This window comes from Mchenga conophoros, linkage group LG17 (genome assembly GCF_057382185.1).
Source record: "Mchenga conophoros isolate Kocher_MC1m ecotype Shallow Benthic linkage group LG17, M_conophoros_male_GT1.1, whole genome shotgun sequence".
NCBI lineage: Eukaryota > Metazoa > Chordata > Actinopteri > Cichliformes > Cichlidae > Mchenga > Mchenga conophoros.
Genome location: NC_140542.1, coordinates 39,216,856 through 39,244,725, shown reverse-complemented (window position 1 = coordinate 39,244,725; position 27,870 = coordinate 39,216,856). Strand labels below are relative to the sequence as shown.

At 43.7% G+C, this 27,870-nt stretch overlaps 1 protein-coding gene and 1 non-coding gene across 2 annotated transcripts in view; one reads left to right on the top strand and one right to left on the bottom strand.

Moving 5' to 3' along the window:
* Positions 1-27,870, bottom strand: part of hmcn1 (hemicentin 1) — an 87,245-nt gene that overhangs the window by 17,175 nt on the left and 42,200 nt on the right. The window contains exons 18-73 of the mRNA XM_085251300.1: positions 26,937-27,064; positions 26,686-26,830; positions 25,688-25,800; positions 24,458-24,617; positions 23,980-24,145; positions 23,344-23,471; positions 22,737-22,988; positions 22,525-22,620; positions 21,872-22,066; positions 21,646-21,776; positions 20,767-20,914; positions 20,271-20,397; positions 20,023-20,177; positions 19,196-19,474; positions 18,604-18,885; positions 17,400-17,508; positions 17,148-17,317; positions 16,802-16,956; positions 15,521-15,644; positions 15,291-15,392; positions 14,651-14,827; positions 14,307-14,458; positions 13,944-14,067; positions 11,942-12,117; positions 11,691-11,787; positions 11,348-11,470; positions 11,091-11,246; positions 10,619-10,900; positions 10,347-10,514; positions 9,611-9,724; positions 9,253-9,339; positions 8,947-9,138; positions 8,668-8,841; positions 8,457-8,570; positions 7,218-7,363; positions 6,990-7,140; positions 6,631-6,828; positions 6,431-6,544; positions 6,154-6,341; positions 5,869-5,965; positions 4,560-4,721; positions 4,333-4,446; positions 4,043-4,245; positions 3,833-3,914; positions 3,580-3,711; positions 3,326-3,475; positions 2,964-3,123; positions 2,757-2,881; positions 2,487-2,670; positions 2,176-2,273; positions 1,746-2,024; positions 1,460-1,656; positions 839-920; positions 484-620; positions 263-404; positions 28-172 (exon numbers count right to left, since the gene is read on the bottom strand). Coding sequence (XP_085107426.1) covers positions 28-172; positions 263-404; positions 484-620; positions 839-920; positions 1,460-1,656; positions 1,746-2,024; positions 2,176-2,273; positions 2,487-2,670; positions 2,757-2,881; positions 2,964-3,123; positions 3,326-3,475; positions 3,580-3,711; positions 3,833-3,914; positions 4,043-4,245; positions 4,333-4,446; positions 4,560-4,721; positions 5,869-5,965; positions 6,154-6,341; positions 6,431-6,544; positions 6,631-6,828; positions 6,990-7,140; positions 7,218-7,363; positions 8,457-8,570; positions 8,668-8,841; positions 8,947-9,138; positions 9,253-9,339; positions 9,611-9,724; positions 10,347-10,514; positions 10,619-10,900; positions 11,091-11,246; positions 11,348-11,470; positions 11,691-11,787; positions 11,942-12,117; positions 13,944-14,067; positions 14,307-14,458; positions 14,651-14,827; positions 15,291-15,392; positions 15,521-15,644; positions 16,802-16,956; positions 17,148-17,317; positions 17,400-17,508; positions 18,604-18,885; positions 19,196-19,474; positions 20,023-20,177; positions 20,271-20,397; positions 20,767-20,914; positions 21,646-21,776; positions 21,872-22,066; positions 22,525-22,620; positions 22,737-22,988; positions 23,344-23,471; positions 23,980-24,145; positions 24,458-24,617; positions 25,688-25,800; positions 26,686-26,830; positions 26,937-27,064 — 8,587 coding nt within the window. The remainder of the gene's footprint in view (positions 1-27; positions 173-262; positions 405-483; positions 621-838; positions 921-1,459; positions 1,657-1,745; positions 2,025-2,175; positions 2,274-2,486; positions 2,671-2,756; positions 2,882-2,963; positions 3,124-3,325; positions 3,476-3,579; positions 3,712-3,832; positions 3,915-4,042; positions 4,246-4,332; positions 4,447-4,559; positions 4,722-5,868; positions 5,966-6,153; positions 6,342-6,430; positions 6,545-6,630; positions 6,829-6,989; positions 7,141-7,217; positions 7,364-8,456; positions 8,571-8,667; positions 8,842-8,946; positions 9,139-9,252; positions 9,340-9,610; positions 9,725-10,346; positions 10,515-10,618; positions 10,901-11,090; positions 11,247-11,347; positions 11,471-11,690; positions 11,788-11,941; positions 12,118-13,943; positions 14,068-14,306; positions 14,459-14,650; positions 14,828-15,290; positions 15,393-15,520; positions 15,645-16,801; positions 16,957-17,147; positions 17,318-17,399; positions 17,509-18,603; positions 18,886-19,195; positions 19,475-20,022; positions 20,178-20,270; positions 20,398-20,766; positions 20,915-21,645; positions 21,777-21,871; positions 22,067-22,524; positions 22,621-22,736; positions 22,989-23,343; positions 23,472-23,979; positions 24,146-24,457; positions 24,618-25,687; positions 25,801-26,685; positions 26,831-26,936; positions 27,065-27,870) is intronic.
* On the top strand, positions 17,690-17,771 carry trnas-aga (transfer RNA serine (anticodon AGA)). The gene has a single exon. It is a non-coding gene; the product is annotated as a tRNA-Ser (tRNA).

Here is a 27,870-nt window from a genome sequence, read left to right as displayed (position 1 = left end):
GATAAAAGTTTGAGACGAGGAACCTACCTGGGATTGTTTCCTGCCAATATTGCTCCATGTTTCCTCCAGGTGACCTGAGGTGGTGGGACTCCACTCACTACACATTCAAGCACCGCTGGCTTGTTGACGTGCACCGACACTGACTGGGGGCCGTCCTTGATAACTGGGGCCACTGAAGGGACAGGTGTTACTGGTTTTTGAACTTTACTTAACTCCATAACTAATAGAGGAGGAATTTATTTCTATAAATACATAAGCGTACCATTGACAGTCAGGTTAAACTTGCGCGTGGTCTGGCCAGCGATGTTACTAGCCACGCAGGTGTACTGAGCTCTGTCGCTGAGCTCTGCCATGTTGATCTGCAAGTAGCGGCCACCAGACAGAACACGCACACGAGCAGAGGCCTGCACAACGGGGCAGATAAGGTTATTTACCTCACCAGGTATCATCGTGTTGCTATTCTTCTTTTGTTTGACTTCTGACCTGCAGTTGTTGGCCATCTTTGAGCCAGGTCAGCGTTGGAGGTGGAACAGCATCAGACTTGCACTCTAAGGTCACCTGTCTGTTCTGCAGCACTGAAACATCCCGAGGTGTACTCTCTCCCACAATGTTAGGAGGAACTGAAAAGGCAGACAAAAGAGCTCTAACCGTCTGTAGCCCACGATCAATCAAACTGTGCACACATGTGCATGACAACGAGAAACATTTCTAAGCAATTCAATAACTGCAACACTGTAACTTCCCTTTTGTATTTGTAATGGAACCAATTTAATTGAAATTTCCATAAATTTAAACAGTTTGCATATTGCAATTTGCGCTAAACGTCTATGTTACCCACCATGCACTCGAACTAGGAAGTCCTTGTCATCATCTCCCGCTGGACTGTTTGCTAAGCAGGTGTATCTGCCTGTGTCCTCCAGCTGAGCATCAAAAGTGTGAGAACAGTGGAAAAAAACACACAAAAACCATTCATGTACACTCTCTGGCCTCTTTTAGACACACCTGTTCAACTGGTATTTAATGCAGATATCTAGTTAGCCGATCACATGGCTGCACAGTGCATTTAGCCGCAGTCAAGCTCAAACTGAGCATCAGATTAGGGAATACTGGGATTTTTCCACACAACCATGTCTACGGTTTACAGAGAATGGTCAGAAAAAGAGAAAATATCCATTGAGCATCGGGGCAAAGGAGAAGTGCCAGATGGTCTGGAGAGAGAACTACATCATGGATCATCTGACAAATGTGTAGCAACTGCACGACGCTATCATGTCAACATGGACCAAAATCTGAGGAATAATTCCATCACCTTGTTGAATTTATGAAGAATTATTAAGGCAGAAGGGATGCAAACATCTAGCAAGGTGTACTAATAAAGTTTCCAGTGAGTGTTTATATAAAAATCACACGATGCTGTATGAGCAACAAAATTTCACTTTAACAGTCCCGAGTCTCTGACCTGTGCTGAGGCCACACGGAGCACCTTTCCTCCCTGGAGGAGGCGCAGGCTGTCTGTCTGTGGGAGCGGGCGTCCATCCTTGAGCCAGGTCAGAGAGGGCGTAGGTATACCCGTGGCCTCACAGTGGAGCTCCAGGACATTATTAACCACCACAGACACTTCTGCAGGTACACCAGAGCCCTCGATGCGCGGAGGATCTTAGAAAGTACAAGTAACGTTTCTTTAGTCGTCCATGCATCAGCAGCTGAAGCTGGATAATGGAGAGCTACAGTCTGATTGCACTCACCCATAACTTTCAGGTTGAAGTGACGGCTCGCTTCACCAGCAGTGTTGTTAGCCACGCAGGTGTAGCGTCCCGTGTCGCCAACCTGAGCCCGTCTAATACGAAGGTTGGTGTTCGAGTTTAGGAGAACGACGTGGCGGTCGGGGACTAGAGTCGCTCCGTCTTTGAGCCAGGAAACGGTGGGCGTTGGGGTCCCATCAGCAATACACAGCAGAGAAGCCAAGTTTCCTGCGACCACAGTCACATCCTCTGTGCTCCCTGCTCCATCCAGACCGGGAGGGACTGAGGAGGGTAATTTAACAACTCGTTAGCCTTTGTTTCTCAGTTTGCCTGGAGGATATCTGAAAAGTATGAATAAACATGAAAGCTATACAACTCTAGAACATGCGGCCGCTTGCAGTTTCTTGCTGACGTAGCAAGTTTTCAGACTCACCGTGCACCTGCAGGTTATAATGTTTGTTGTCCACTCCTGCCCTGTTTGATGCAACGCAGGTATATCGTCCACCATCAGACACCTGGGTGCGCGCCACCCTGACAGGAAATTTGTACGATGTGTAAATTTAAGAGGTTTCCTATTTAAACCAATCCCCCATTTTTCAAACCTTTTCAATCTTCAATGACGACATTGTTTTGATGATTTGGGAGATTTTAAAGCCAGAGTCGAGATAAGAATGTTTCAGACTAATACATTTGCATATTTCAAAAGAAAGAAATTCATCCTCCGCGCACTGTCTGCTGACGTACCGAAGCACTTGCCCAGCAGAGAGGAGACGTATGTGTGAGGAGACTGGCAGAGGCAGGCCGTTCCTCAGCCAGTTTAGCTGAGGCAGGGGAGAGCCTGTTGCGACGCACTCGATGCTCACAGAACTGTCCAGAACTGCTGCGAGCTCCTCAGCAGCCGCACTGTTGCCTACGATCACAGGCGGCACTGGGAGACGGGAGGCAGGATCCGTTATATAAAAGAATATTTGCGCCAAAGATATGCGTTACGTTTGAATCCTGAGTTGAACCCACCATACACGTTCAGATTAAATATCCTGTCCTCTTCTCCTGCAGCGTTGGTGGCCACGCAGGTGTACTTGCCGCCGTCAGCAGTCTGAGCTCGTAGTACAGTGAGTTTGCTGCCATTTCCACTGATCCTGAGCATACATACATATATTTGTAAACTATATGTCTTGTATATGTATTTTTGTGTGTATTGCACATTGTGCTATTCTTTACCTGAGCCCCTTGCTTCCCGTACTGTTGATGGCTTCCCCGTCCTTCAGCCACTGGATGGTCGGAGTTGGGGTTCCCTGAGCTTGACAGACCAACTGAATGGTTTGATTTAGCAGGACTCCCATCTCACTGGGTAGCTCTGATCCAGAGATACTGGGAGGAACTAAGAGCAAATTACCCGGGTTAGCATAGCTGTGTGTAACATAGCTGCAAAGAGTGAGCAAATGTCATATTAAACCCAGTGGATTAAGAATGGGATGCAGCTCAAGGTCATATTGATAAAGGCAGATGAGCGAATATGTTTGGCAATATAGTGTATCTAGAAAGGCATTAGCAGGGTTTTAAAGATAAAGATGTCCATCTACCTTGTATGGTTAGGCGGTACCTCTTGTAGGCCTTGCCCTCCACGTTGGAGGCCACACATGTGTAAGTGCCGCTGTCAGAGAGCTGCGAGCGTGCGATCTGCAGTTTGCTGCCCCCTGAGAAGATGTGCATCTCCAAAGACTCTGAGTTCTCTAAAGGAAATATGAAGTTCGTGTGTTTTTTTAATAAAAAAAGGACAACATTAACAGATGAAAAACCTTTTTTGTGGTTCAGTTAAACCTGCACACAGGTTTACCTATGGTGCGCCCGTTTTTCAGCCAAGTGAGCGTGGGTGGAGGGATTCCACTCGCGTCACAGTTAAAGATGACCGGATTACTGATGGTTTCCACAACTGTCTCCTCTGCTGGGCCATCGATACTGGGAGGTACTGGAGAAAGAAGAAATTTAAAGACATATCTTTAATAATATTCTGCAGGTGGACACTGGTTGAAATAGGTTCCTGGTGCATTTTCAGATTTGTAAAAATGTAAATATTTAGGAAAGACTACCATAGATGTTCAAGTGGAAGTGCTTGTCCACTTGCCCGGCAACATTGGTGGCCATGCAAACGTACTGTCCTGTATCAGACACCTGAAAAATACAGACAGATGCAAAACAGATAAAAAACATATAAATAGTTAATTCAACACTTTGGTTAGGTGCTTTTAATCCAGCAGAGGGACACGACACATCATCGCTGGTTTCCATTCGTCTCTCACCTCTGAACCTTTGATCTCGAGGATCTGTCCCTCAGCCAAAACACGCAGGTTGGCTGATTCTGTCACCACTCTGCCGTTCTTATACCAAGTGATGACGGGAGGAGGCACAGCATTGGATTCACACTCCAGAGTTACAGATTTCCCAACAAGCACATTCACCACCACAGGAGAGTCCCCGCTATTGTCTCGGATGCTGGGAGGAACTGCGGGGGAGGAGGTAAATCAGCATCAATTGAAGACAACACACGGAGCTACACTGTGCAATAAAACCATTGCAGAAACAATCTGACCGAAAACAGTGAGGTAGATGTGTTTGTGAGCCTCTCCTGCTGCGTTCAGGGCCACACAGCTGTACTTTCCTCCGTCGGACACTTTTGCTTTCAGGATTTGTAAAGTGCGTCCACCTGCAGGCACACGCAGACACAGAGAAACAGTGATTTTCATGTCATTTTATCGTCTGCATAAAGGTATTTTTGATATCGTGAGTCTATAGGTGAAAGTAACTCCTTCACAGTACCTGGCATGATGAGTGCATTGGTGTTAGCTTGAATTGGGCCCCTGCCATTGAGCCAGCCCAGTGTTGGAGGAGGGAAGCCAGTAGCTTCACAGGAGAGAGCCACAAAGTTGTTCACAACCACCGTCACATTCTCAGAACTCGGGCCGATAATGGTGGGAGGCACTTAACGAAAAAAGACGAGGAACGTTCAATAAAGCAGGCAGAAGACAAAAATATTTAATTTGCTGTGATCACATGAGGGAAAAGTATTTTACTACATTTGTTCATGTTGTGACCAGAGATGGGCAGAACATGAACAAATGTACTGTAATCCGATTACTTTTTTCAAGTAACGAGTAAAGTAAGGGATTACTATTGCAAAAATGGTAATTAGATTGCCGTTACTTTCCCGTAGGAACGCTGCGTTACTGCGTTACTAAAACCTGATTTTTTGCGAGAATGTCTCATGACAGTGACGTAAGCGAGTGCGACGTTAGTGACAACAGCTGTGTGCAGATCAACAGTGGATCATATATCGAGTGCAGAGAGAGTATGAGCGTGCAGCGTTTAAAGCGTGGAAGTACTGACCTTACTTTGAGTTTGATTCCATAAAAAGTGACAAAAACATTAGTGTCCGCTGTGCGTGGGAAGAAAACTTTTTTTTACAGCGAAAAAAACCCCTAAACTTCCAACAAGCACCGAGTAGCTGCCACGTAATGGGAAACTCACAGAGAAACTCGCGGATTCTTCCACTGACCGCGGCACACCTGCACCAGGGTAAACCTCCGCCTACCCCACTCCTGCTTTACAGGTGAAAATAGAGCAACAGGACCGCTGAGTCTTTGACTTTATTTATTTTCTGCTGTGTTTTACTTGCATCTATTTGAAAGACTGAGTGTAAACACACAAAATATTTTATTTTATGTGCTGGAATGTGCAGAAAATAGGTTTAAATGTTAAACTAATTTCTTCCCGTCAGAGAATGTTGCATATAATTAAATGTTTGCTTGATGCATAAAGTTAAAAGATTAAAACTAATTTTTAAAAAGAGACTTTTTTTCATTTGATTACATTTTGTATGATGGATTATGCAGAAAAAGTAGAATTGGGCTGAAAGATCTATCGCTTTATCACCTCTTCAGGTTGTAAATCGTGTTTTTAAAAAGTAACTAAGTAATTAATTACTTTTGAAAATAAGTAATCAGTAAAGTAACAGGATTACTTTTTGGGGGAAGTAATCAGTAATTAGTTACTGATTACTTTTTTCAAGTAACTTGACCAACACTGGTTGTGACACATTTAAGCTGAAAAGGAAAAGGGAGTAACTCACCATGAACATTGAGATTAAATGTTTTTTCTGCACTTCCAGCCACATTTTCAGCTGCACACACATAACGCCCTGTGTCCGATACCTGAGCCGTCAATATCTGATGGAGAAAAAATGTTGTAAATATTACCCGAGGTGCATTGATACTGACATGTTTACATAAACAAGTAAAAGAAGTAAAAAGAACAATTACAGTTATTTTCATTGTTGTCAAGACATCGTACCTTGTGTGGGGTATGGGAGGTTTAAAAATACAAATTTAATCAGTCTGTGTTTCCTGGTTGTTACCTGAAGCGCTCTCCCATTGGACAGAATTCTGTGCAAGCTGTTGGAGGTGATTGGCTGGTTGTGCTTAAACCAGCTAATTTTGGGGGCCGGGGTTCCCTCCACGTGACACTCCAGTTGGGCAGTTTTATTGACCAGCACTGTGACTTCATCAGGCAGGTCGCTGTCTGTTCCGCGTATGGTCGGAGGTACTAGTGCAGAACACATACATGCATGTGAACCGTTCTCTGCTAAACTGATCGATACTTGTCCCACAGGAAATAAGGGTGTTTTTACTCACATAGCACTCTAACATCATACTGGATGGAGTCCTCTCCTGCTTCATTGACAGCCACACATGTGTACCTGCCTGAGTCCTCAATCTGGGCCCTGGGAATCTGTAGCACTCGCCCACCTGAGATTAAAGCAGTAGAAAATGTGTATGGACTAAATATCCTTCACATTTCATCTCTTCCTTACAGTTTTCGTCATCTGTCTCACCTGGCAGGATCAGAACTTTGTCATTCGATGTCAGCAGATGTCCGTCTTTGTACCAAGTGAGGGTCGGAGGGGGGACGGCGTTGGTCTCACAGTACAGGGAGATGGGATTGTTGAGTATCACGTCTCGTGCATCAACTCCAAAGCCTGAGGAAGACGTGGTATCACCATCTGCACCAGGCCTGTTAAAATTAGGTGGAACTGAGCAGCGGGGAAAAAGAGGACAGACGTTAAAACCTTACTTCACGCATTACATTACTAACAGGAGGAAACGCCATCAGGCGCATGGTTGTGCATTTATGTAGTGTCTTTATTAAATAATAGTTGCAGTGCACACATCTGCATTAGTCAACCCAGTTCACCTTGTATATTTACATCAAAGTCCTTCTCATCCTCTCCAGCTATATTAGTGGCTACACAGGTGTAGCGGCCAGTGTCTGACACCTGAGCATGTTTGATCTGAACGATCCGCCCGTTGGCTGTAATGGACACGTGGTCATCTGACTGCAGGATCTGTGCAGAGAAAAAACTTTTTTTCAAGCCTTTAATCCCACAGCTTTAAAAAACTGTGAAAATATCCCAGACGTTACCTGTCCATCTTTATACCACTGCAGTGCGGGGGTAGGAAAGGCCTGAGCAACACACTCCAAAGTCAGGGTGCTGTTAACCTTGATTTTGACCTCTTTAGGGGCCAGTCCTTCCCCGGGAATGTCATTCTTATTAATCTGTGGAGGAACTGGAGACAAAAACAAGTTAAAATATGTTTAATGTAAATCTGATTACTGGTAATTCTTATCAGTAATTTACAGTTGTGGTCAGACGTTTACATCCACTCATCATTGATATGAATCTCTTCTAATGATTTCTTTTGTCCAAGATGGAAGGATTGTACAGTATACATCTTTACTGCCCTTCAAAAACAAGAATGAGGGGCACAAGTTTTATTTATTTTGGATACATGCAGGCTCTAATATATACAGTGAAGCCTATAATTATTCATACTCCTGGCAAATTTTGACTTAAAGTTACTTTTATTCAACCAGCAACTTTTTTTTGACCGGAAAGTGACGCAGGCGTCTCCCAAAAGATAATAAGACGATGTACAAGAGGCATCGTTGTGGAAAAAACCCCATTTCATACCAGACTTGAGCCTAGTTTTCCTCCGTTGTTCCTGATCTGAGGGTAACAGTTTGCATCTTCTTCCAGACCGTGGCAAAGTGGTGACACATCCAAATGAGTTGTATTTACATACAGTTGTTAGAACTGATGATCTTGGGATTTGCAGTTGTTTAGAAATCTTTCACAACTCGTATAACTCTACAATTCTCCTTCTTGAACCTTCACTGAGTTCCTTGGACTTTCCCATTGTTCTGAGCAATGGCCAATCCAGTGATTACTGTCATACAAATCCTTTTTATGCTGAGAACGACCAGTTGTAGTCAATCATGACCACTAATGAGAAATTAAATCGATCCTGTCAAGTTAAAAGACATTGTAGAAGATTCAGCAGCACTTTTGACCCCATGTGGGTGAGAGACAATCCAACATAATTTCAAACTTGTGTACTCTGTTCTTGTTTTTTTTAAAGTCAATAAAGATGTGTGCTTTATAATCATGGTTCCCTGGAAAAATGAACAGTTCTAATAAATCACTGAAACCCCAAATTACCATGACATTTATGTCCATGATGAGTGGATGTAAACTTCTGACAAGGAGCTGTAAATTATATTTACTTGTACAAGAAAGCATGTGCAATAGATTATGCTAGAACTGAACACACATAAAACATTTTATGCTGCAGCATGCTCCCAAAGCTGAAGGGGTCTCACCATAAACCTTGACCTCATAGTGCTTCAGTGTCTCTCCAGCCTCATTAGTGGCCACGCAGGTATACCTCCCAGCATCCTCTTGTTTAGCATTGAGAATCTGCAGCGTTCGCCCACCTGTAACAGCCACAGAGTCACGATTCAAAGATTCTAACACATTTTCCTTCTGTCCCTTTATTGCTTCTTTATTTTCATTGTGCACGTCATTGCAAACCTGGAAGGACTCTGACGTTGCGACTGGATTCAAACAGAGTGCCATCTTTGAGCCACATGATCAGAGCAGGAGGGTAAGACTGGACTTCACACACCAGTGAGGTGGGGCTGCTCAGGGTTACTGTAACCTCCTCTGCAGAAATGTCAGGGCCTGACCCAGCAATGGTGGGAGAAACTGGTCAAGAAAAGAGGGGAAAAAACAGACAAATAAGTAATATGATTTCATTCCACGTGTAATGAACTCAAAGTCTCCAAAATGGAAAAAGAGTTGTCTTTGTACCCAGGACATTAAGATTGTAATGCCGCCTGCGGTCTCCTGCACTGTTAGAGGCCAGGCAGCTGTACCTGCCAGTGTCTGCGACTTGGGCTCCAGAGATTTGGAGGAAACGGCCATGAGACAGAATTTGGTAATGCCCGTCAGGCACCAGCAGCTGTCCATCCTTCAGCCATTTAATCTCAGGTACAGGATTACCTGGGAAATTGTAAAAGGGCTTAAGAAAATTGTTCCAAAGCACAGAGATTATCTTGACTGGAACTTACAGTAAGGATTGATCCAAACATTTCATTACCAGATTATCTCAAATACCTGATGCTTCACAAGTGAGAGTGATGTTGTGTTTCTCCTTCACTTTAGTATCCACCATAGTTCCCTCCTCCACAATGCTCGGGGGAACTGTCGGAAAAATCAGTTAAATAGTTATTATTTTCTATCAAAGTCCATTTTATCATTAAGTGGAAAATAAACATCCATCCATTCATCCATCCATGCACCCATAATCTGCACCTCCCTGTCTTCAGCCACCTCCTCCACCTTTTCGAGCATGGTACAATATATGTAAATGCACAGTCACTTTAGTTAGACAATATTATGGCATAAAGCTAAAAACAAAAACAAACAAACAAACAAAACAAAATATGATACAATAAATTTTCTATTTTCTCACCAAGGATGTCAAGGTCAAAGGTCTTCCTCTCCTCCCCAGCGCTGTTAGACACGATGCAAGTGTATCTCCCAGCATCCTCTGCTGCAGCATGCATCAGACGCAGGCTGCGGCCACCTAGAAGTTAAACAAGTCCATTATTATTATGTTTCTATAACCACGTGTAATGTCTTTAAAAGCTAGGTCAGAAGAAAAGTACTTTTTTTCCCCAGAAATAAAACACGACAAGAACACGTAAACAGGCTTTTAAACGTGTTGAAATGACATTAGCCTTTCTGAGCACTGAAATCAATCAACACAGAGAAGCTGAACTCTTAGAACCACAGCTGTTCAAACATTTAGGACAGAGTTTAATGATATTTCAGACTAATGTCAGTCTCAACAGCCAACAGCGTAGCTTTGCCACAGTTAATGAGAAAATAAGTGAAAAATAATGACATGTTACTGAAACAACTCCAGATTTGACAACATGAGTGTCATTAGGATTCACTCGACACTTTGTTACAGTTTCCATTTCCAACTTTTCAAATTAATATTAACATTCTTTTGCTTCACAATTTAATTGTTTTTCTGCTGGTTTTTCACAGAACTGGCGTCTGCATTTGGCCGTGGTCGCAGTCATTCCATAATATTATTAGTGGCAGTGCATTGCAAATGTTGAAACCTCTGAAACCTAGCTGGGAAGTAAAAATCAAGACTAAGAGCTTGAAAAGTCACGAAAAGTCAAACAGGAACAGACCTGAAAGGATGCGCGCTGAACTAGTCGTTTTAATTGGCTGACCGTCCTTCAACCAGGAGATGGTAGGAAGAGGGATGCCGGAGGCCTCGCAGATCAGAGCAACTGGGTTCCTCATGACAACACTCACATTTTCTGGAAACTGCACCTGCCCAATTATACTTGGTGGGACTGAAGATGAGAGAAAAGGAGGTAAATGGACACAAAGATGATTTCTTTGATCATTATGAAAACACAAAAAACTTTAATCTCTGAAAGCAATTCCTGTTTCATACCGTGGACGCTGATGTCATGCTTGCTGTCAGCCTGTCCCGCCACGTTAACAGCAATGCACGTGTAGCGTCCCGTGTCTGACACTTTGGCATCTTTAATCTGCAATAGCCTCCCCTCGTTCAGGACCTTTGCACCATGCTGGCCTGTGATCGGCCGTCCGTCTTTCAGCCACGTGACCGCAGGTCGCGGCACACCTTCAGCATCACACTGTAGCGTCACATCACCTCCCTTTATCACAGTGACCTCATCAGCGCCGCCTTCGGTGCGTCTGATGGAAGGACGGACTGAAGTGAGAAAAGCGGGTGAGTGGTGTGTCATTAAAAAGATGAGATAAGAGAAGCTTTTTACTGTTTTTATCACCTTAACTCTTTCCCCCATAGAGACAACATTTAACCAACACCTGTACAGCCTGTATCCTTTATAGGCAAAAAGGCAATTGAAAAAAAAAAGGATGAATTCGTGGTGTTTACACACCATAAACCTGCAGGCTGTACTCCTTGGAGACGGTGCCAGCTGCACTGGAGGCTGTGCAGGTGTAAGAAGCAGCATCTGTCTTCTCAGCGCTGGAGATCTGCAGCTGACGACCTCCTGACAGAATCCTGACCCGCTGGTCAGATTTCACTTCAGAACCTGGAATATAAACAAAACACAGGATAGGTGAGGCGTTCCAGCACGCCACCCGCGCATGCGCACTGCCTCCCCACGTTTGATCAAAGCAGAAACTGGCTTACCATCCTTCGTCCATGTGAGACTGGGAGGCGGTATGCCACTGGACTCACACATAAGAGTGATGAGACTGCCTTCAACTACCGTCAGAGGAGACGCCTCCTCAGAGCCTCGGATACTGGGAGACACTGTAATAGCAAAGGGACGCCAAAAGGAGGCAGTCACACTGCATGCATTAGTACTAGTAAATGAGCGATGCATAAATCATCGTGATGATGGGCTGCAAAGAAAGATCAAAATCTACTAACAAAAAGCTTTTTGTTTCTGTTTTGTCTAACAGTCCAAGAAAGACTGAAAAATCTCTTCAGGTCAGTCCAAATGCACGACAGTGACACAAGATCAACTTACCCCACACATTGAGGTTATAGTTCTTCTCTGTTTTGCCAGCAATGTTTGTGGCTTCGCAGGTATATCTGCCTGAGTCCTGCACATGCACCCTGCTGATCTGCCAGTTTGTAGACAGAGAACAGAGTTTTGGCCAAAGAAAAAATGCAACTAACAGCAGGAGAGACGGTCATCGTTAAAAGGGACCTCTTAAGATTAAAGTTAGCCCTTCCAGTTGTCTTTTAGCTATATGATGGTTGTATGATGAACTGTACCTTAAGCAGACTAACATCTGCTGACACAGTCAGACCAGGCTTCCTAAAGAGAGGGCGGCCATCTTTGAGCCAGGACAGGGTGGGTGGGGGGACTGCATCACTCTGGCAGTGCAGCTCCACGGGTTGACCGAGCATCACTGTAGCATTCACCTCCTCGCCCTTGATGTTTGGTGGCACTGTGGCAAAACATGAAGACGAGCTCCTGAAAAGGCTTCTGTCATCGAATGAATACTTTCTGGGATGAAATCATTTAAATGACATGATTCGGAGTAAATCTTTTGTATTAAGGGTGCGCTGTTGTGAAAGTGCTGCTTTGTCCCACAAAGCACACTAAACTTGTTAGATTACCTCATGGGTAAACAATATAATTGCTTCCTGAGCAGCACAGGCGCTGTTTGTTGTGCATCTGGTGCTCTTTAAGCTCCAATTGCATCCTGGGTTATGACGGCATCATTAAACCAGTTCAACATATTTTAGTGACATTATAAATCTGAGTTTCTTCGTTTCCCAGAAGGTTATGAAAGCTAACGTCACTGGGAATTGCTAACATGCACTGAGATGGAAAATGAGTAGGGATTAAAAAATACCAGTTGGATGGCCGTTGCTTTGATTTCCAGCAATTTCAAGAAGTTCTGGACAGGATGTGTATTTGCCACTGAGCATCTGTGCAACGAAAGCACACGCCTATGAAATGAACTGACTTTGAAGTAGCTCAGGAAATCATTTCTCTGGGAATAATAATGTAATTATTTTAACAGGAGGCAGAAATCCCAGAATATATGAGATGAAAGGCGTTTTGTTTAAGCCTCTGTTTACAAGTTTTTCAGAAGACAGTCGGCTCTTATTTAGAAAATGACAGCAGGCCAATGTCCCTTCAACTGTGGTCGCTGTTCAGACAGAGCCCAAGTCATCGGAGAAGGACGGGAATAGGCTATCAGCTGAAGAATGGTACCAATTACCACAACAAATCTGCCTTCACTTCAGTGGACAAGTTCTTTTTCCCTCCTTTCTTTTTGATCTCTGCGAGGAAACTCGCATCATGTGGATGTTTGCATTCTGCATGCATATACGAACAAAGATCCAAACACAGACTCTACAATCCCATGTATGTAAGATGACATGTTTCCTATTACCTCAGTGACATTAGCTTTGATTAGACTTGTATAACAGCTGAGTCGCCATCAAGCTCGGCTCTGTTCAGGAGGCTGACAGCGTTTATTGAAACGCTAAACTCAGTCAAGCCGCACTTCCTCTACACGCACATGCTTTGCTCAAGGCTCTTGCCAGATATTGTTTCTGTATTATAATTCACAGCCTGGTGCTCAGTCTGGTTTCTGCTGTAAGACATTTGACAGTCAGTCATAACCATTAGTTAGCAAAACAAAGCAGCTGAGAAGGAGCAGCCGTAACATGCATGAGTACGATTAAACTCTAAAGAGAAGAACCAGGGCATGTAACGAGAGAGTGCACTATGATGTTAAAGCTTTTTAAAAAGGCAACATTAGTGATCCACAAATAAACAGGTGAAAGTCAAAACCTTGGATGGATGGACGGATAAATCTGTTTTTAAAACTATTTTATATTTATACGGTAAAATACAGATACTTGTGTCTTTAGTATAAACAATAAGTTATTTGAATTGATTCATATTTCATGGATATGCATTTATTTGAACCTAATGAACATGCATTCATCATGCATCATCTTCTGCTTATCCAATTCAGGTTAATGGTGGGACTGGAGCCATATGGCAAGAGGCAGTATGCACCCTGGACAGGTCATCAGTGTCACAAAGCTAACACAGACTGTTACACAAATTCACACCGATGGCAAATTTAGAGCCACCAGTTAACCTAAGCTGGGGACTGCAAATGATGTCAGACACTTTTCTAAAAAAAACAAAACGAATAAAGGATTTAAAAAAAAAAAGTACTATACATGCTGTTTACCATATGATACCATATAGGTACATGTATGCAACAACAGCTGTTCATGTTCTCACCATAAACCTTCAGGTCATAGTCTCTGTGCTGTTCTCCTCCAGCGTTGACAGCCACACAGGTGTACCTGCCTGTGTCGCTAACCTGTGCGCTATCCAGGGACAGCACTCTGCCACCAGCAAACACCTGACAGGCCGACGGAAACAGAGCAGAGGTCACGTCACGGTGCTCGGCTCACGCACAGACTCACAGCACACAGTCGTTAAAAGGTCTGCAGAAGACTTTTATTATTATCTAACACAGAGCTTCCGCACACCTGCAATGTTCAACATAACCTGAGGATAACGTCACCTCGCATTTTGCATCACAACAGATCTCTGGAATGATCCGGCACAAAGCACTAAGCATGAATGTAGTGATGTCACCTGTATGCCATGTGAAACACTTGCCACAGGGCTGCCATCTTTGAGCCATGTGATACTGGGAGCAGGAACCCCTGTAGCCTCACACTCCAACCTGACGGCTTCATTCACCACAACAGTTACCGTACCGCCTCGGCTGGAGATGACCGGGGGCACTGCAAGGCACGAGGATAAAGCACTCAGTCAGTGACGATCTGCAACGCCACTGGAGTTGTTTTTGTTTTTCAGCTATCCGCATATTGTCATCATCTGTCAGCGACTAATCTCTAACTTATAGAGATAGTATTACTCACGAACAACCAAAAAGTTCAGCATACTTCTGCTTAATTAATGAGAAAGCCACCCACCGAGGACCTGAAGTCTGTGAGATATCTCAGCAGCTCCAGCCAGGTTCACAGCGACACATCTGTATATGCCAGCATCGGACAGCTGTGCTCGTTCAATCTCCAGCATCTGGCCACGCTTCCGTAACGTCACACCAGCTGCACTGGTCAGAGGTCGGCCATCTTTGTACCAAGTGATAGCTAAGGCACGAAGGATATCAAAAATACTTTCAGCAAAAGAACTATTAAACAGAAAACTAGGCTTAAAAGAGATTAATGAGGGTTTGAGTTTATTTAAAATCTGAAGACAATAGCAAATAAAATAAATGTTGGACTAAAAATCAAAGTTTATTATAAAGAATTGTAATTTTTACATTTTTTTTAGAATTTTTAAAGTTGATAAAGAATTTCCGTTGCCCAGTTATGGTTACATAGATACTAAATTGCTGTACTGTAACACTTCCTCTAACAATGAAGAAAGTGATTTTACAATAAGAACCTAGTTACACATGAATTTATATGTAGCACATCTTTGAGTGTTTAGATCATCCAAATGGAAAAAGAAGGAGAGGGAAGAAGCTGAAGCTGTTTGTAGGAAAACTACACTGTAAAGGCTTTGAGTGCGCACAGTGGGACTGAGGAGGTTGTTAGTGAACAGTCTTACCAGGTAATGGGCTGCCCGCGGCCTTGCACTCGAGCTCAGTGGAAAAGCCTGACAGAATGGTCTGGTTAATGGTCTCTCCAGAGGACGGGATACTGGGAGGCTCTGAGGGACACAAACAGAATTACACCCAGAAACAACAGCTTATTATTATCAACTCTGGATATAGGAGGAGGAAGATAAGCGAGACAAACATGCAGAGCGAGTGATTTGTATATCCATAAGTAAGTTACCGTGGACGCTGAGTCTTATGTGCTGCTGAGCTTCACCAGCTGCGTTAGTGGCCAGGCAAGTGAATTTCCCAGAATCCTCCAGTCTTGCCTCTGTAATCTTTAGTGTCCTGCCTGCTGACTCCAGCTGTGGCAGATACAGAGAATTCAGATTGGTAATTACTGAGCAGTGAAGAATAAGAATGAATCGCTTTCTGCTGCTTCTGCTTCTTCTTCTTCTAACCTGTTAGTACTCTTAAGCCTTAAGCCCCACCTCCTTACTTTTTGCTAGGAAATTTGAGAAATATGTGATTTATTGAAATGTGCAAACATACATGGAAATGCAGTATATGAAGCGAAAGCAGGCGAATGAGTGTGAAAGTCAATATTTGGTGTGACCAGCTTTATTCTTCATCATAACAGGAATAATAGCCCAGCTTCTTGAAAGCTCTTCTGTGGATGTTGGCTGCCTTTTGTTGGATTGTCTGTCAACATGATCCCACACCGCTTCAGTAATGTTGAGGTCTGGGTTCCGGGGAGGCCAGTCCATGACTGATAATCTCCCACTGTGTGTTTTTCTGTCCAGGTCTGCTTTCACTGCACTGACAATGTGCTCGGGATCATTGTCAGATGAAAATGTTGCCAATCACATGTTTTCGAGAAGGTATGTGAGTTTTGACAAGATCCCCAACACCAGCCCCCAAAAGATGAAGGCAGACGGATCACCTGACGAGCCAGATGCATCTCTCAGGTCCTGTGTCGGCTCTTTGTGGGATTTCTTCCTGTTTCTTAGGACAAAACTTTCGGATACTGTTCATCTGTTGTGGATAGTTGTGAAGCCTGACAGTTCTTGTCTAGTTTCCAAACATTTTTGAGGATATTCTGAGATATGTCCAGTTTTCAGATTAGAACTCTTTGGTAATGATGTTGCTTTTTGCAAAAATACTCAAAAACTTGTTTTTGACATTTGTTGCAGATTCAGGCTTCTTGTAACAAAGTTATAAAGATACATTTTATAAAGTGGTTGTTTGCTACTTTGTTTGTTACATATAGATACAAAATTACAAGAAAGTCTGGCTCCTCAAAAGTAAAATATAGAGAAATGAGCTGTGTTTCCATACTGAAAGCACTGTGTATAAAAATAAGTAATAATTTGAATTGCATCAAGGAGAGAGGGAGAATCTAGGTTTGGCTGCAGATATACAGCATGTATGGATCTATGGTTCACCTGAAGAAGTTCATGCTTCAGTGATGATTGATTTTAAAGTGAATAGCTTGAAAATGTCAGACAATTAAGGGACCAACCTGCAGGTGCTCACTAGTTGCGTCGACTGGTCGTCCATTTTTAAGCCAGGTAATGGTTGGAGGAGGAATTCCACTGGAGACACAGTCCAGACTCACGGGCTTGTGGAGAATCACTGAACGTTCAGTAGGTCCATTGGTACGGATGGATGGAGGAACTGCAGAGGTACAGAGGGCATGTTTTTATCCTTGGAAACATTTTACAACTGAAAATGAGGAACCAGGAAATTTAAAAAAGGTAAAGCGAGATTTTGCTGCAGCTTGCAACTAGAGTTTAGGTAAAGCCATTTACATTTAAAAGATACTGAGATGGGTCTTTTTAATTTTAAAGTAAGTTTCTTTGTTTTACCTTGGACAACCACACTGAAGTCCTTATTATGGTTTCCTGCCTCATTGGTGGCCACACACTGAAAGAGAGCTGTGTCAGAGACCTGAGCGCGAGAGATGACTAGGCGTCGCCCACCGGCTGCGATCCATAATCCTTCACCCTGTCGCAATAGCTTTCCGTCCTTATGCCACCTGGGAAGGAATTAACTTTACAGTGACTTTCAATAAGGCCTGTTTGCATTTGTTTAACTGTGAGCAATAGACGAGCTCTTACGTGATTACAGGTGTAGGTGTTCCTGCGGTGTGACACTCGAGCTCCAAAGGTGTGTTAAGTATAACTGTGGTGACCGTCACATTATCAGATCCATCGATGAAAGGAGGAACTAAGAGTGAAAATCATCTTTTTTTTAATTCATTTTCCTGACATTTCAGTTTATGCTCAATAGAATAAACTCTGACAAATATTTCTAGCATATGTGAGGCCAGATAGATCAAACCCACAGTGAAGTGACAGGACACTGCAGATAAGAATCAGCAGAACACGAGAGCATCGGCTCAACATGAGTTGTCGTGGCCGAGTGGTTAAGGCGATGGACTAGAAATCCATTGGGGTCTCCCCGCGCAGGTTCGAATCCTGCCGACAACGGCGTGACGCTTTTCTCAGCTGTCAGACAGTTAAAGAGCAAACCTGACAGGCTGCAGTCGCCGATTTTCTGTTAGCAAGTACAAATTCAGAAAATACACTTCCTGTCAGCAGCGTCTTTGAAATAATGGTAAATGGCCTGCATTTGTATAGCGCTTTTCTAGTCCATAGGACCCCAAAGCGCTTTACACTACATTCAGTCATTCACCCATTCACACACTGGCGATAGCAAGCTACATAATGCTATAATGCATTTCTATTAAAGGCACAGCTGTGCAATGACGCTTGTTTGGTACCCAGAGGAGATGAATGTCTTTCTCACAGGCATTTACATTTACTCCATAAATGACAGCATCACGTCGGTAAGTCGACTGTACTTAGTCCTCGTTCTTACCAGTTATGAAACACATGCAACTGAGCGGCCAGTTTAGATCACACTTTTTTTCCTGTGATGTTTCTACTTGGCAGAATTAAATGTTGAATTCCATTACCAATAAACCTTAAGTAGACTAAATTTTCTCAAAGCAAAAACACTAATTTGGATATAGTAAAGAAATCGGTGTGGAACGAACAACAAAGCCAGACCAAACACTTCCTGGGATAACATGCAAGCAAACAAGCAGGTCAACTTCCTACAAACAGTATCATGTGCATGACTTAAAAATGCATTGTGTGCATTTTGGATGGATAGAAATATCCCAGGTGTTTCCCCATCAGCTGTAGTTTGGGTGATCTGTGAAAAATCACTATAATGACAGCTGGGATAGCACTCTAAGAAGAAAATGGAAAGTGATGTAGTTATACCAGAAATCAGCGATTTTCTGTGTGTTTATACCTAAAACTCTGACATCATATTTGACCTCCTTCTCCCCGGCGATGCTCGTAGCCACGCAGATGTAGTGTCCCGAGTCTGAGACGGCGGCCGAGGGGATTTCTAGTTTCTTTCCCTGCTCGAGCACACGGACACTTGCCCCATCGCGTACAGGGACTCCATCCTTCAGCCACGTAAGAGAAGGTGGAGGGTGTCCTCCAGCCTCACACTCCAGGATCAGAGATTTACTGAGAACCACTTTCCTTTTGATGGGCCCTTTATCCCCGCCTGTGACTGTGGGAGGCACTGCACAGGGAGGTCCGCCACGGAAAGAAGAGAACGTGACAAAGGTTTAAAATCTTATTTGCATTTGACACATTTCAGGCTTTTATCAGGCAGAACTTACATCTGGTTTATGCTAAATCACCAAATTAAGCTTCAGAGCCAATAAAGGGTTTTCTAAACACAGAGATGATGGCAGTTTTCATTTCCAGGACTTGTTCTGGACTTGTTGTAAACAACATCATTTAAATTAATTTTTAACAGCTGTTACTTTAAGCTGACACAAAACACAGTGAACACAAAGATGTGTGTCGATATCATTTCTGGCTCTTACAGTAGACGTCCAGCGTGTAGCTTTTCTCAGCGCTCCCAGCCACGCTGGTCACCTTACACGTGTACTGTCCAGCATCAGAGGCCTGTGCACGAACGATCTTCAAGTAGCGGCCTCGCTCTACATGTTGAGCCTGACGGCTGGACAGGACGATCTCTCCTTTTCGGTGCCAGGTTATGGAGGGAAGCGGCACCCCACGTGCCTCACACTCCAGAGTTACCGCAGTATCCAGCAGTGCCGTCACCTCTGTGGTGACATTACCTCCTTTGATGGAGGGGGGCACTGAAATAAACATATAAACATACTGAAATTTGTAATTCAGCTACGTTTGTCCATGTTAATTGTGCTAAAAGATTTATGCACAGTATACAGTAGTGTGCATAAGTCTTGAACCACCACTCATTTCTTTACGTTTTGCTGCTGCGGAGCCTGATTTTCCTGAGCAGCAGTTCTCCAGGATTTCTGAAGGTCTTTCAAAGTTTTGGCTGCTTTTTCACTCATTTTCAGTCAAGTCCTTGTACACGACCAAGGCACATAACCCTGAATTATACACATATTTCTACACACGACAGACAGCTTAGCAACAAAACTATAAAAAAAAATTCCACAGTTTGACAGCATAAAACTGTATTTTTAAAGCGCCAGGGTGATTCCTGAAGCTCGTTTTGGCCCCACATACTGTACTTCCATGTATGTTTGCACACTTTTCCATAAATAACTGCATCTATCCACCTATTTTCTATTTCTCTGGAAATGATGGGTGGCTCAAGACAAGACACGGTGCTGTATTTACATTAGAAAATTTACTTTGCTTAGGATTACACACTAACCATAGACACTAAGGTTAAAGTCCTTGGACTGTTTCCCAGCTGTATTCGTGGCACTACACTGGTAGCGGGCCTGATCTCCAAGACGGGCACTTTTTATTCTCAGAACCTGACCCCTGTTTGTGACCTCCAGATTGGGATCACCGAGAAACACCGGCCTAGAAAGGATTAAGAATAAGAATGAGAACAGGAAGTACTGACCAATGAATGTTCAGCCAACTTCATTTCTTTTCATTTCAGAGCACGCTTACTTCCTGTCCTTGGACCACTGGATAGCAGGAAAAGGGATTCCCTGCACCTCGCACTCAAGAGAGACAGCTTGTTTGATAATTGCTGAAACATCTTGAGGAGAGCCCGAACCTATAATTGTTGGTGGGACTAAGGAGCCAAGAGAGAAAAAATGGCTTTAATAGTACAACTACAAGTTTCTTATTCTGCTGCAGTAATGTTGCCAATATCTGACAAGTTCTGCACGTCCACAAGCTGAGCAGCTCTTATTTTAACATTTAGATTTATCAAACTTATCAAAAAGATTTTTTTTAAGTATATTAAAATTCAGAAAGTAACAATCAGGAAGAGAGCACTGTATATCATATGTTCTCTCGTTTTTGGTCTAAATACTTTTTTAACGCAGCTCTGAATTAATTGTACCGAACTGAGAATTGTGGGTAAATCTAGGAGACAGGATTGCATTAACCTGCAGCACAGAATAGTCTTTGCGCGTCGCCACCGACTGTCTTTACTCACCAAGCACATCCAAAAAAAAGCTTCTTTCGGCGTTTCCTGCGACGTTGATGGCTTCACAGCTGTAGCTGCCTGCGTCTGCTGTTTCTGCCTTCAGCAGTCTCAGAGTTTTTCCCATATCAGCAATCTGAATGTCACTACTTGCAACTACCTGTCGATCAGCATAAATAAAATCACAGTGTAACGTCGTTGTAATAGGATCTAAACAAAAACAAAAAACGAGCTGCTGATACGTTTCTCAGCAGATTTGAAAGTGGCTGCGGTCTACAGAGAGAAACCTAATTTAAAATGTATACAAAACACAAAAAGTGTGCAGTTCAAGAAAACATTCGGAGAGAAGAGCGTAGATTTAGATTACTCGTAATTAGTGGATTAAAGTTCTGATTTCACCATCTGTGCCTGACAGGGAAAAACATTCAGCAGCCAAAGGAACAAAAAGCAGCCAACTAACTGGGACGTGACAGCAAAGTGTGTGATGATGCTCTGTTCTCCCCTCAGTTTATCATTATTATTCTGTCATTGCAGCTTTGAGCATATTGAAACCAAGGCTTCTTTGGCAGGTCTTTGTTACACACACACATGGACGCACACAGGCTCCACACACATTTACAGTCTGTTCTCTTGGACATCGCACCCTGTGATCAGAGCACATTAAGTCTTTCAAGGCTTAAGGCTTCCATCATTATAATTTCTCATTACTTGTTCTCATGTAAAAAGAGACCACAGTCTCATGACCCCAGGTTAAATTTGGCTCATGCAATTTAAAGCGCTCAGTGTGTGTATTTGATTTATGTACCTGTCTTTTAAAGGTGTAACCTTTACACACATGGCAAAATAATATATGTCTTTGTTTCCATTCAATATAATCAATTATTCACATACAGGAGCTCCATCCTTGTACCAGGTGACGACAGGCGTTGGAGTTCCTGTGACGTCACACACCAAGCTGGTGGGCTGGCTCAGGACCACTGACAGGTTGCCGGATGTTTCTCTGTCACGGAAATCTGGGGGTACTGTGGAGGTGCCAAAGGTAATGAGTATATTATGAAATGTAGGAATTTTATTTTTGAACTAGAGGTGCAAAATACTTAAAGAACAGGTCAGTCACCGTTGACTTTGAGCTGGTACTTCCTCTCAGTGGATCCAGCGTCGTTGGCAGCGGTACAGACGTACTCTCCATTATCCATCGGTGAAACAGAGGCCAGAATCAGCAGCGTACCGTCCTCTAGGATGGACACGCCAGGCTCATTACCTGTCAGCTCCTGGCCATTACGCAACCAGCGAATCACTGGTTTGGGAAGACCTGAAGAAGGGATGGAGACAGGAACACTCGCAAAAGAATTCCAAAGTTGTTCTGTGTTTGCGCTCCTGCAACAGAAAATCTGCACTGTACTCTTTTTAATAAATGCACCAAACTGGTGCATGCACTTTGTCATTCACTCTCACAGGTGCCGGGCTCACGAGCTGGCCCGGGCCCTCAGTTCAATACAATTTACTTATTTTTATAGCAGCAAATCACAACAATCTTCACCTTCATATTGAAAGTCAAAGACCCGACAATAATAGGGAGAAAGGTTGACAAATCCCTATGAACAATCACTTGGGGAAAGTGGGAAGTCAAAACGTCCTTTTAACAGGAAGAACCCTAAACCACAGCCCCTTGCCTTGCTTGTTGCTTCATTATGAACAGACGTGCTTTCATTTGCATTTGGTTGTGATCCTTGTTTGCGAACTGAAAGCTAAGAGATGGTAATACGGCACCTTTGGCAGGGCAGGGGAAGGCGATACGCTGATTAGCAACCCTCTCCTGCAGAGGACTGTTGAAGGGGGGCTCCAGTACTTCAACAACGGGGGGCACTGAAAAGATGCAAACACACAATCAAACATATCACACACACTCCAAAGCATCTATAACAGTTTGAGTATGGAGCGTCTTAAAATTGAGCGGTAGAGTAAAACTGTAAGTTGCCAACCTTGAACTACAAGCTGAACTCGAGCCTCATCTCTGCCTGCAGTGTTGGTCGCTGCGCAAGTGTAGGTTCCTTCATCATCCAGTCCCACATTGGTCAAGGCCAGACTGCCATCAGGTGACACCGGGTATCTTCTACCATCCTTGGTCCAGATTAGCACGGGCTTTGGGAATCCCTTCACCACACATGGCAGCTCCACAGGGTGACCCACCTGCACCTTCATTACCCGGGGGCCAGCATGAATACTCGGGGGCACTGCAGTAGAAAGGACATGATTTGCCAAGCTTTTCTTCTGCCTCACCTGAAGCTGCATGATATTTAGTGCAGGAACTTCAGCCCAGGAGTTACTATAGATTATGTGTGTGGCTGTGAACTATGTAATCCCAGGTGATATTATGTCTGAGCTGCACCTCTCATTTAGGTAATTGTGAGTACTGAATGAGTAGTTTGACTGTCTGAAATCTGAGAAATGGATATCACACACTGTATATGTTCAGTTATCTATTTTCATGCAGGTGGTTGCATAGTTCACTCTGATATTTTGACAGTTTTTACATTAGACGTCAGGAATCTTTACACTCATCATAGATTTTTAATCTTCTAAACTTACCCAGAATGCTCAGCTCAATGGATTGCGTTAAGTTTCCAGCAATATTGGAAGCAACGCACACATAGAGTCCACTGTCTGACAGCCTGGTCTCTAAGATCTTCATAGACCCAGAGGGAAGCTTTGCATGTCTGGAAGAAACAAGAACATACTTAAAAACCAAACAGTCTGGGTGAAACGCATGGCTGCAAATTTAGAAATATTAAGAAAAGAAACCTCAAACGCACTCACACACTTACAGTTTCCACTCAGTGACTTATTCGGTTATTACATAAAAAAAGACACTTTGGTAATTCTTACTAATCCACCATCAACCATAATTATAGTCAGTTTGCCAGGCGCATAGTAGGAGCAACAGATCACAGGGAGGAGTATGATTACTCAGTCATCTTAGAAAACCACAAACTATGCCCTGAGGTCATAAACGGTTGACAAAGCACTCCATTGTAGATTACAGTGTATGTAGGTTCTCCTTTAAACAACAAATCAAGCTCTCTCATTGAGGTTAAAACCAAGATAATGTGATTTTAGCCAAACTTAAGCAAATGTGTCATTGACACGGGTGTAGAAGGTGATTTTGTCTGGTGTGACTTTCATGAAAATGGCAGAATAAAGTCGTGTACATGTGTATGTGTTTACCTGGGAGAGTACGGAGAGATTAGTTGCCTCTCTTTGGCCCAACTGATGATGGGAGGCGGGACACTGTGGACATCACATGGCAAAACAGCATCCTCGCCCTCGATCACCGACATCTTCGTCGGACCTGCTGAGTGTTCGTCATCGCCAGCTTTGGACCTCGGTCGGACTGGGCGATCAAACACACAGACATTTAATTCCTCGCTGCTAGCATTTAGGCATGTAGATATGGTCAAGCTGACCTGCTGAGGTTCAAACTGAGCATCACACGAGGAGGAAAGGAGATTTAAGCGACTTTGAATGTGGGTGATTTGTTGGTATCATCTTTTAGAGTTTGCACAGAATGTGGACTTGGTAAAAAATGATCAGTGTGATCCCGGAAACCTTAATTTAGCAATAATTTCTTGACGTAAAATGCTACATTTAGCCCCCGTGCTTCTTTACAGACTATGTGTAGCCTTCAGCTGGTGATGAGGTTTACCATAGACCGTGAGCTGGACCTTCCTGGAAGCATGGCCAGCAGCATTAGCAGCAGTACAGATGAACTCTCCAGTCTCATTTCCAGAAGGGGAAGTAATAAGGAGGCTGCCGTCAGGATTCAACGAGAAGGCCGAACCACCCAAGTTCACTAGCTCCCCACCCTAGAACACAAATCACAGCAGGGCTGGATTTTACTTCATCAGCTCAGCTTTAACACTTGATTTGTTGTCCAAGACAAAGAAGTGTGGTTTGACCCACTAAATACTTAAATATAAAAGCAGATTCTTTGCCCGCTTGTTACGCAGCAGCGCTATGAAGTAATTATTACAAATGCACAAATCATATAAACCCAAAGCACAAAGCCAGTGTGATGTTAGTGCAGCGGGAGTGTGTCATATTTCAGCCTTGCAGTCACTAACATGCCATCATCTGACTGATGTTATAGAAAACAGCAAAGGAATCAGAGGGAATCACGTTTTAACAGCTGGTGCAGAACTTAGTAGGCTCTAGTTTCATATGTCCCTGTAGCCCTGTTCACTTTAACAGCAAGGCCTTTACAACTCGGAGGAACGAGTGTAAAAGACTGAAAAGAGGGAGGGACTGTCCACATGCATAGACTGGCTCAAAATGTGAGCGCTCGAAGGCTGAAGACACCGTGCAAGCTAATGGACGCAGGTAGATTCCATAGTGCAGCACATCAAACATGCACATGTACCCTCACAGAGCCATTTTCCAATCGAGCGCTATTGTCTCTGTGCAATCCTGACCTCTGACACAAAACAATGCAGGAACCTGTTCCTTCGCAGTGGAAAACAATGCATCCACATCTGGAAGGTTTCAACTTGAGCTCATCGCTGTTCAAAACCGCACAACCAAATCGCACAAACACAAATGCTCTCTGTGTTAGCCATAAAACAGCCAACAGGAGAATAAAGAGGTTCATCTGTGCACGGGTACGCGAGTCAACTGATCCTTTAAGTGTGAGGGAATCAGGGAAAATGGCTATTTAAGGAAAAGGGGAATTATTTACTCCTTCCAAATCATCAGGTGAGACATTGCGATGCAACTTGAGCAATATTAAGTGTTAGTTAACAGCTACAGTTAACTATTAGTTGTGTCTTTCATCCCTGTGTCATATGGCTTCTCTGTGTGTGGCACTGAAAATTATTTGGCAGCATTTAAAGAGACCTGGCTTTTTTTTTTTGGCTGTTTCAAGAGAAGAGATGCACACCTTTGTCCAGGTGATATCAGGAGCCGGTACTCCAGCGGCACGGCAGGGGAGGGAGATGGGCGTTCCTTCGATTGTGCTGAATACCTGAGGGCCATGCTGAATGGTGGGAATCACTGCAAAAATGAAAGCAAGAGAAGATACGGAAGAATTTCATCATCGGGCATTTATAGAATCTACTCCATGCATTTTGTCCTCTGCGTTGAATCTGTGCCTGGATGTCTCCACATCACTGCCACCACTGATTTCCTGTGTGTCTCACGAGCATCTGGAAAGAAGCTGTCCATGCACTGCTCAGTACAGATGTTCCTGTTTTACTTTTGTGCTTTTTTCCCCTCTCGCTCTCTTTTTTTGTGACTCTGTCACTCCAAGGACTCTGCAGAAGAGATCATCACTCGGAGGCTTGTAACATTTTTTGGAAACATGATTTAGCTAAACAACTGCATCACGTGGAGTGTACACAATACAAGACACAGCATGGTGTTCTGGCTGCACACTTTGCACAGTTTCTCATGACTTACTGCAAGATCAATACAAGTGATTTGTGCATGCCTACATGAAAATGACCTAACCCCACTAATTTAAAGGAGCCGCTGCTTTAATATACATGCTGCAAACTGTTCCTGTTTATGTCGGTAGAATCTACCAGCAGCTGATTTTAGTAGAAATGGAGAACACGTTTCACTCTCTCACACACTTTGCTTCAAAGTCTACAATTCCTTCAGCAGCTCCTGGGTTAGATATTCCTGTTCCTGAGCACAAGAGCCTTCACAGTGGAAAGGAGACATTAAATGAAATGATATTTAGAGACATCAATGCAGAAACAGCCCAGGTGTGCTTAATGATATCAGCCCAGGCTTGGTTCGGTTATTTGCATTTCTTCAATTTCTTCAATTCCCGTTAGAGCTGATCTCAATGCTGAACCTAAAAGATGTCTGATAGGTGGGAGGATAACATGCGCTTGTCTGTGTAGAGATTTTATGCGTTCTAATGTTTGCTACCGTAAACGTTGACAGCGGTGGTGTGGTTGGCGGCCCCGACAGCGTTCTCAGCCAGGCAGGTGTAGTCACCGGCATCATCCAGCCGAACTCTCTCGATATGCAGACTGCCATCCCTCCTCACTGACACATACTGGTCTGAGGTCACCTGACAGAAGTTGAATGAAATCCTCTTTATTCAACCCAGGGCAAGAATCAAGGTGTGCAAGATGTGGAAAACAATTTAAAAATCTAATTCCTCTCTGTGTCCTCACCAGGCCGTAGTTGTGCAGCCACTGCCTCTCGGGCAGCGGATTCCCACCAAGCAGCACGCAAGGAAGAGTCATCGGCTGGTCCTCGATCACGCTCAGCACAGCCGGACTCATCGCGATGACGGGTGAAACTGTGGACGCCATTTGGACAAGTTTACGGACGTTATGAGAAGTAAAAATCAAGGACGCCGATGGCAATAAGTGTTTATAAGGTGTGTTCAGTGTGCGTACAGTATGACGGACAGGGAGTGACTGTTCCTGCAACTGCATCATCAATACTGTAAGTACAGTGTTTATACAGCTGCTAGAACCACACGCACACGCCTTTGTATGTGTATAAATACAAACTTGTAACATCACATTTGTGGAAACAGTTTGGGGTGTTAACACAATCAGTGGTGACGTCATCTGTAGGAGATGGACAACAGGGTGTTGGTGAGGGGAATTTGACGACCACCCTGATGAGCCTGGGAACGCGTACATGCAGCGGACACACCAAAAGAAACTGCCGTACATCTGCATTTGGTATACAGCCAAGCAAAAAACGAGGTTTTCAGGACTGTATGCATTTCTGAGAAAAACTGAATGCACGCCACCAGTCGGTAGCTTGAAGAATCACTTTTAGCAGCAATAATCTGAAGTGTTTTCTGTCGACTTTATCAGTGTCTCACATGGTTGTGGAGGAATTCTGGAACACGCAGTGTTCAGTTCAGGCATTTGTTTAGTCACAGCTGCCTTACAGTCCAACAGCATTTCAGCCAGGTTGATGTCTGGACTCACGGTCATTGCAACACGTGATTTACCTGCCACTAAAACGCAAATCTGTGAGTCCTCTGAGGGGTTCACTAGATTGTTTGGATGATGTAAAGGCATGGATGGCTTTAAACTTTCTTAACTTAAAGGAACAGAAAACAGAGGTCATTGCAACACCTTGATT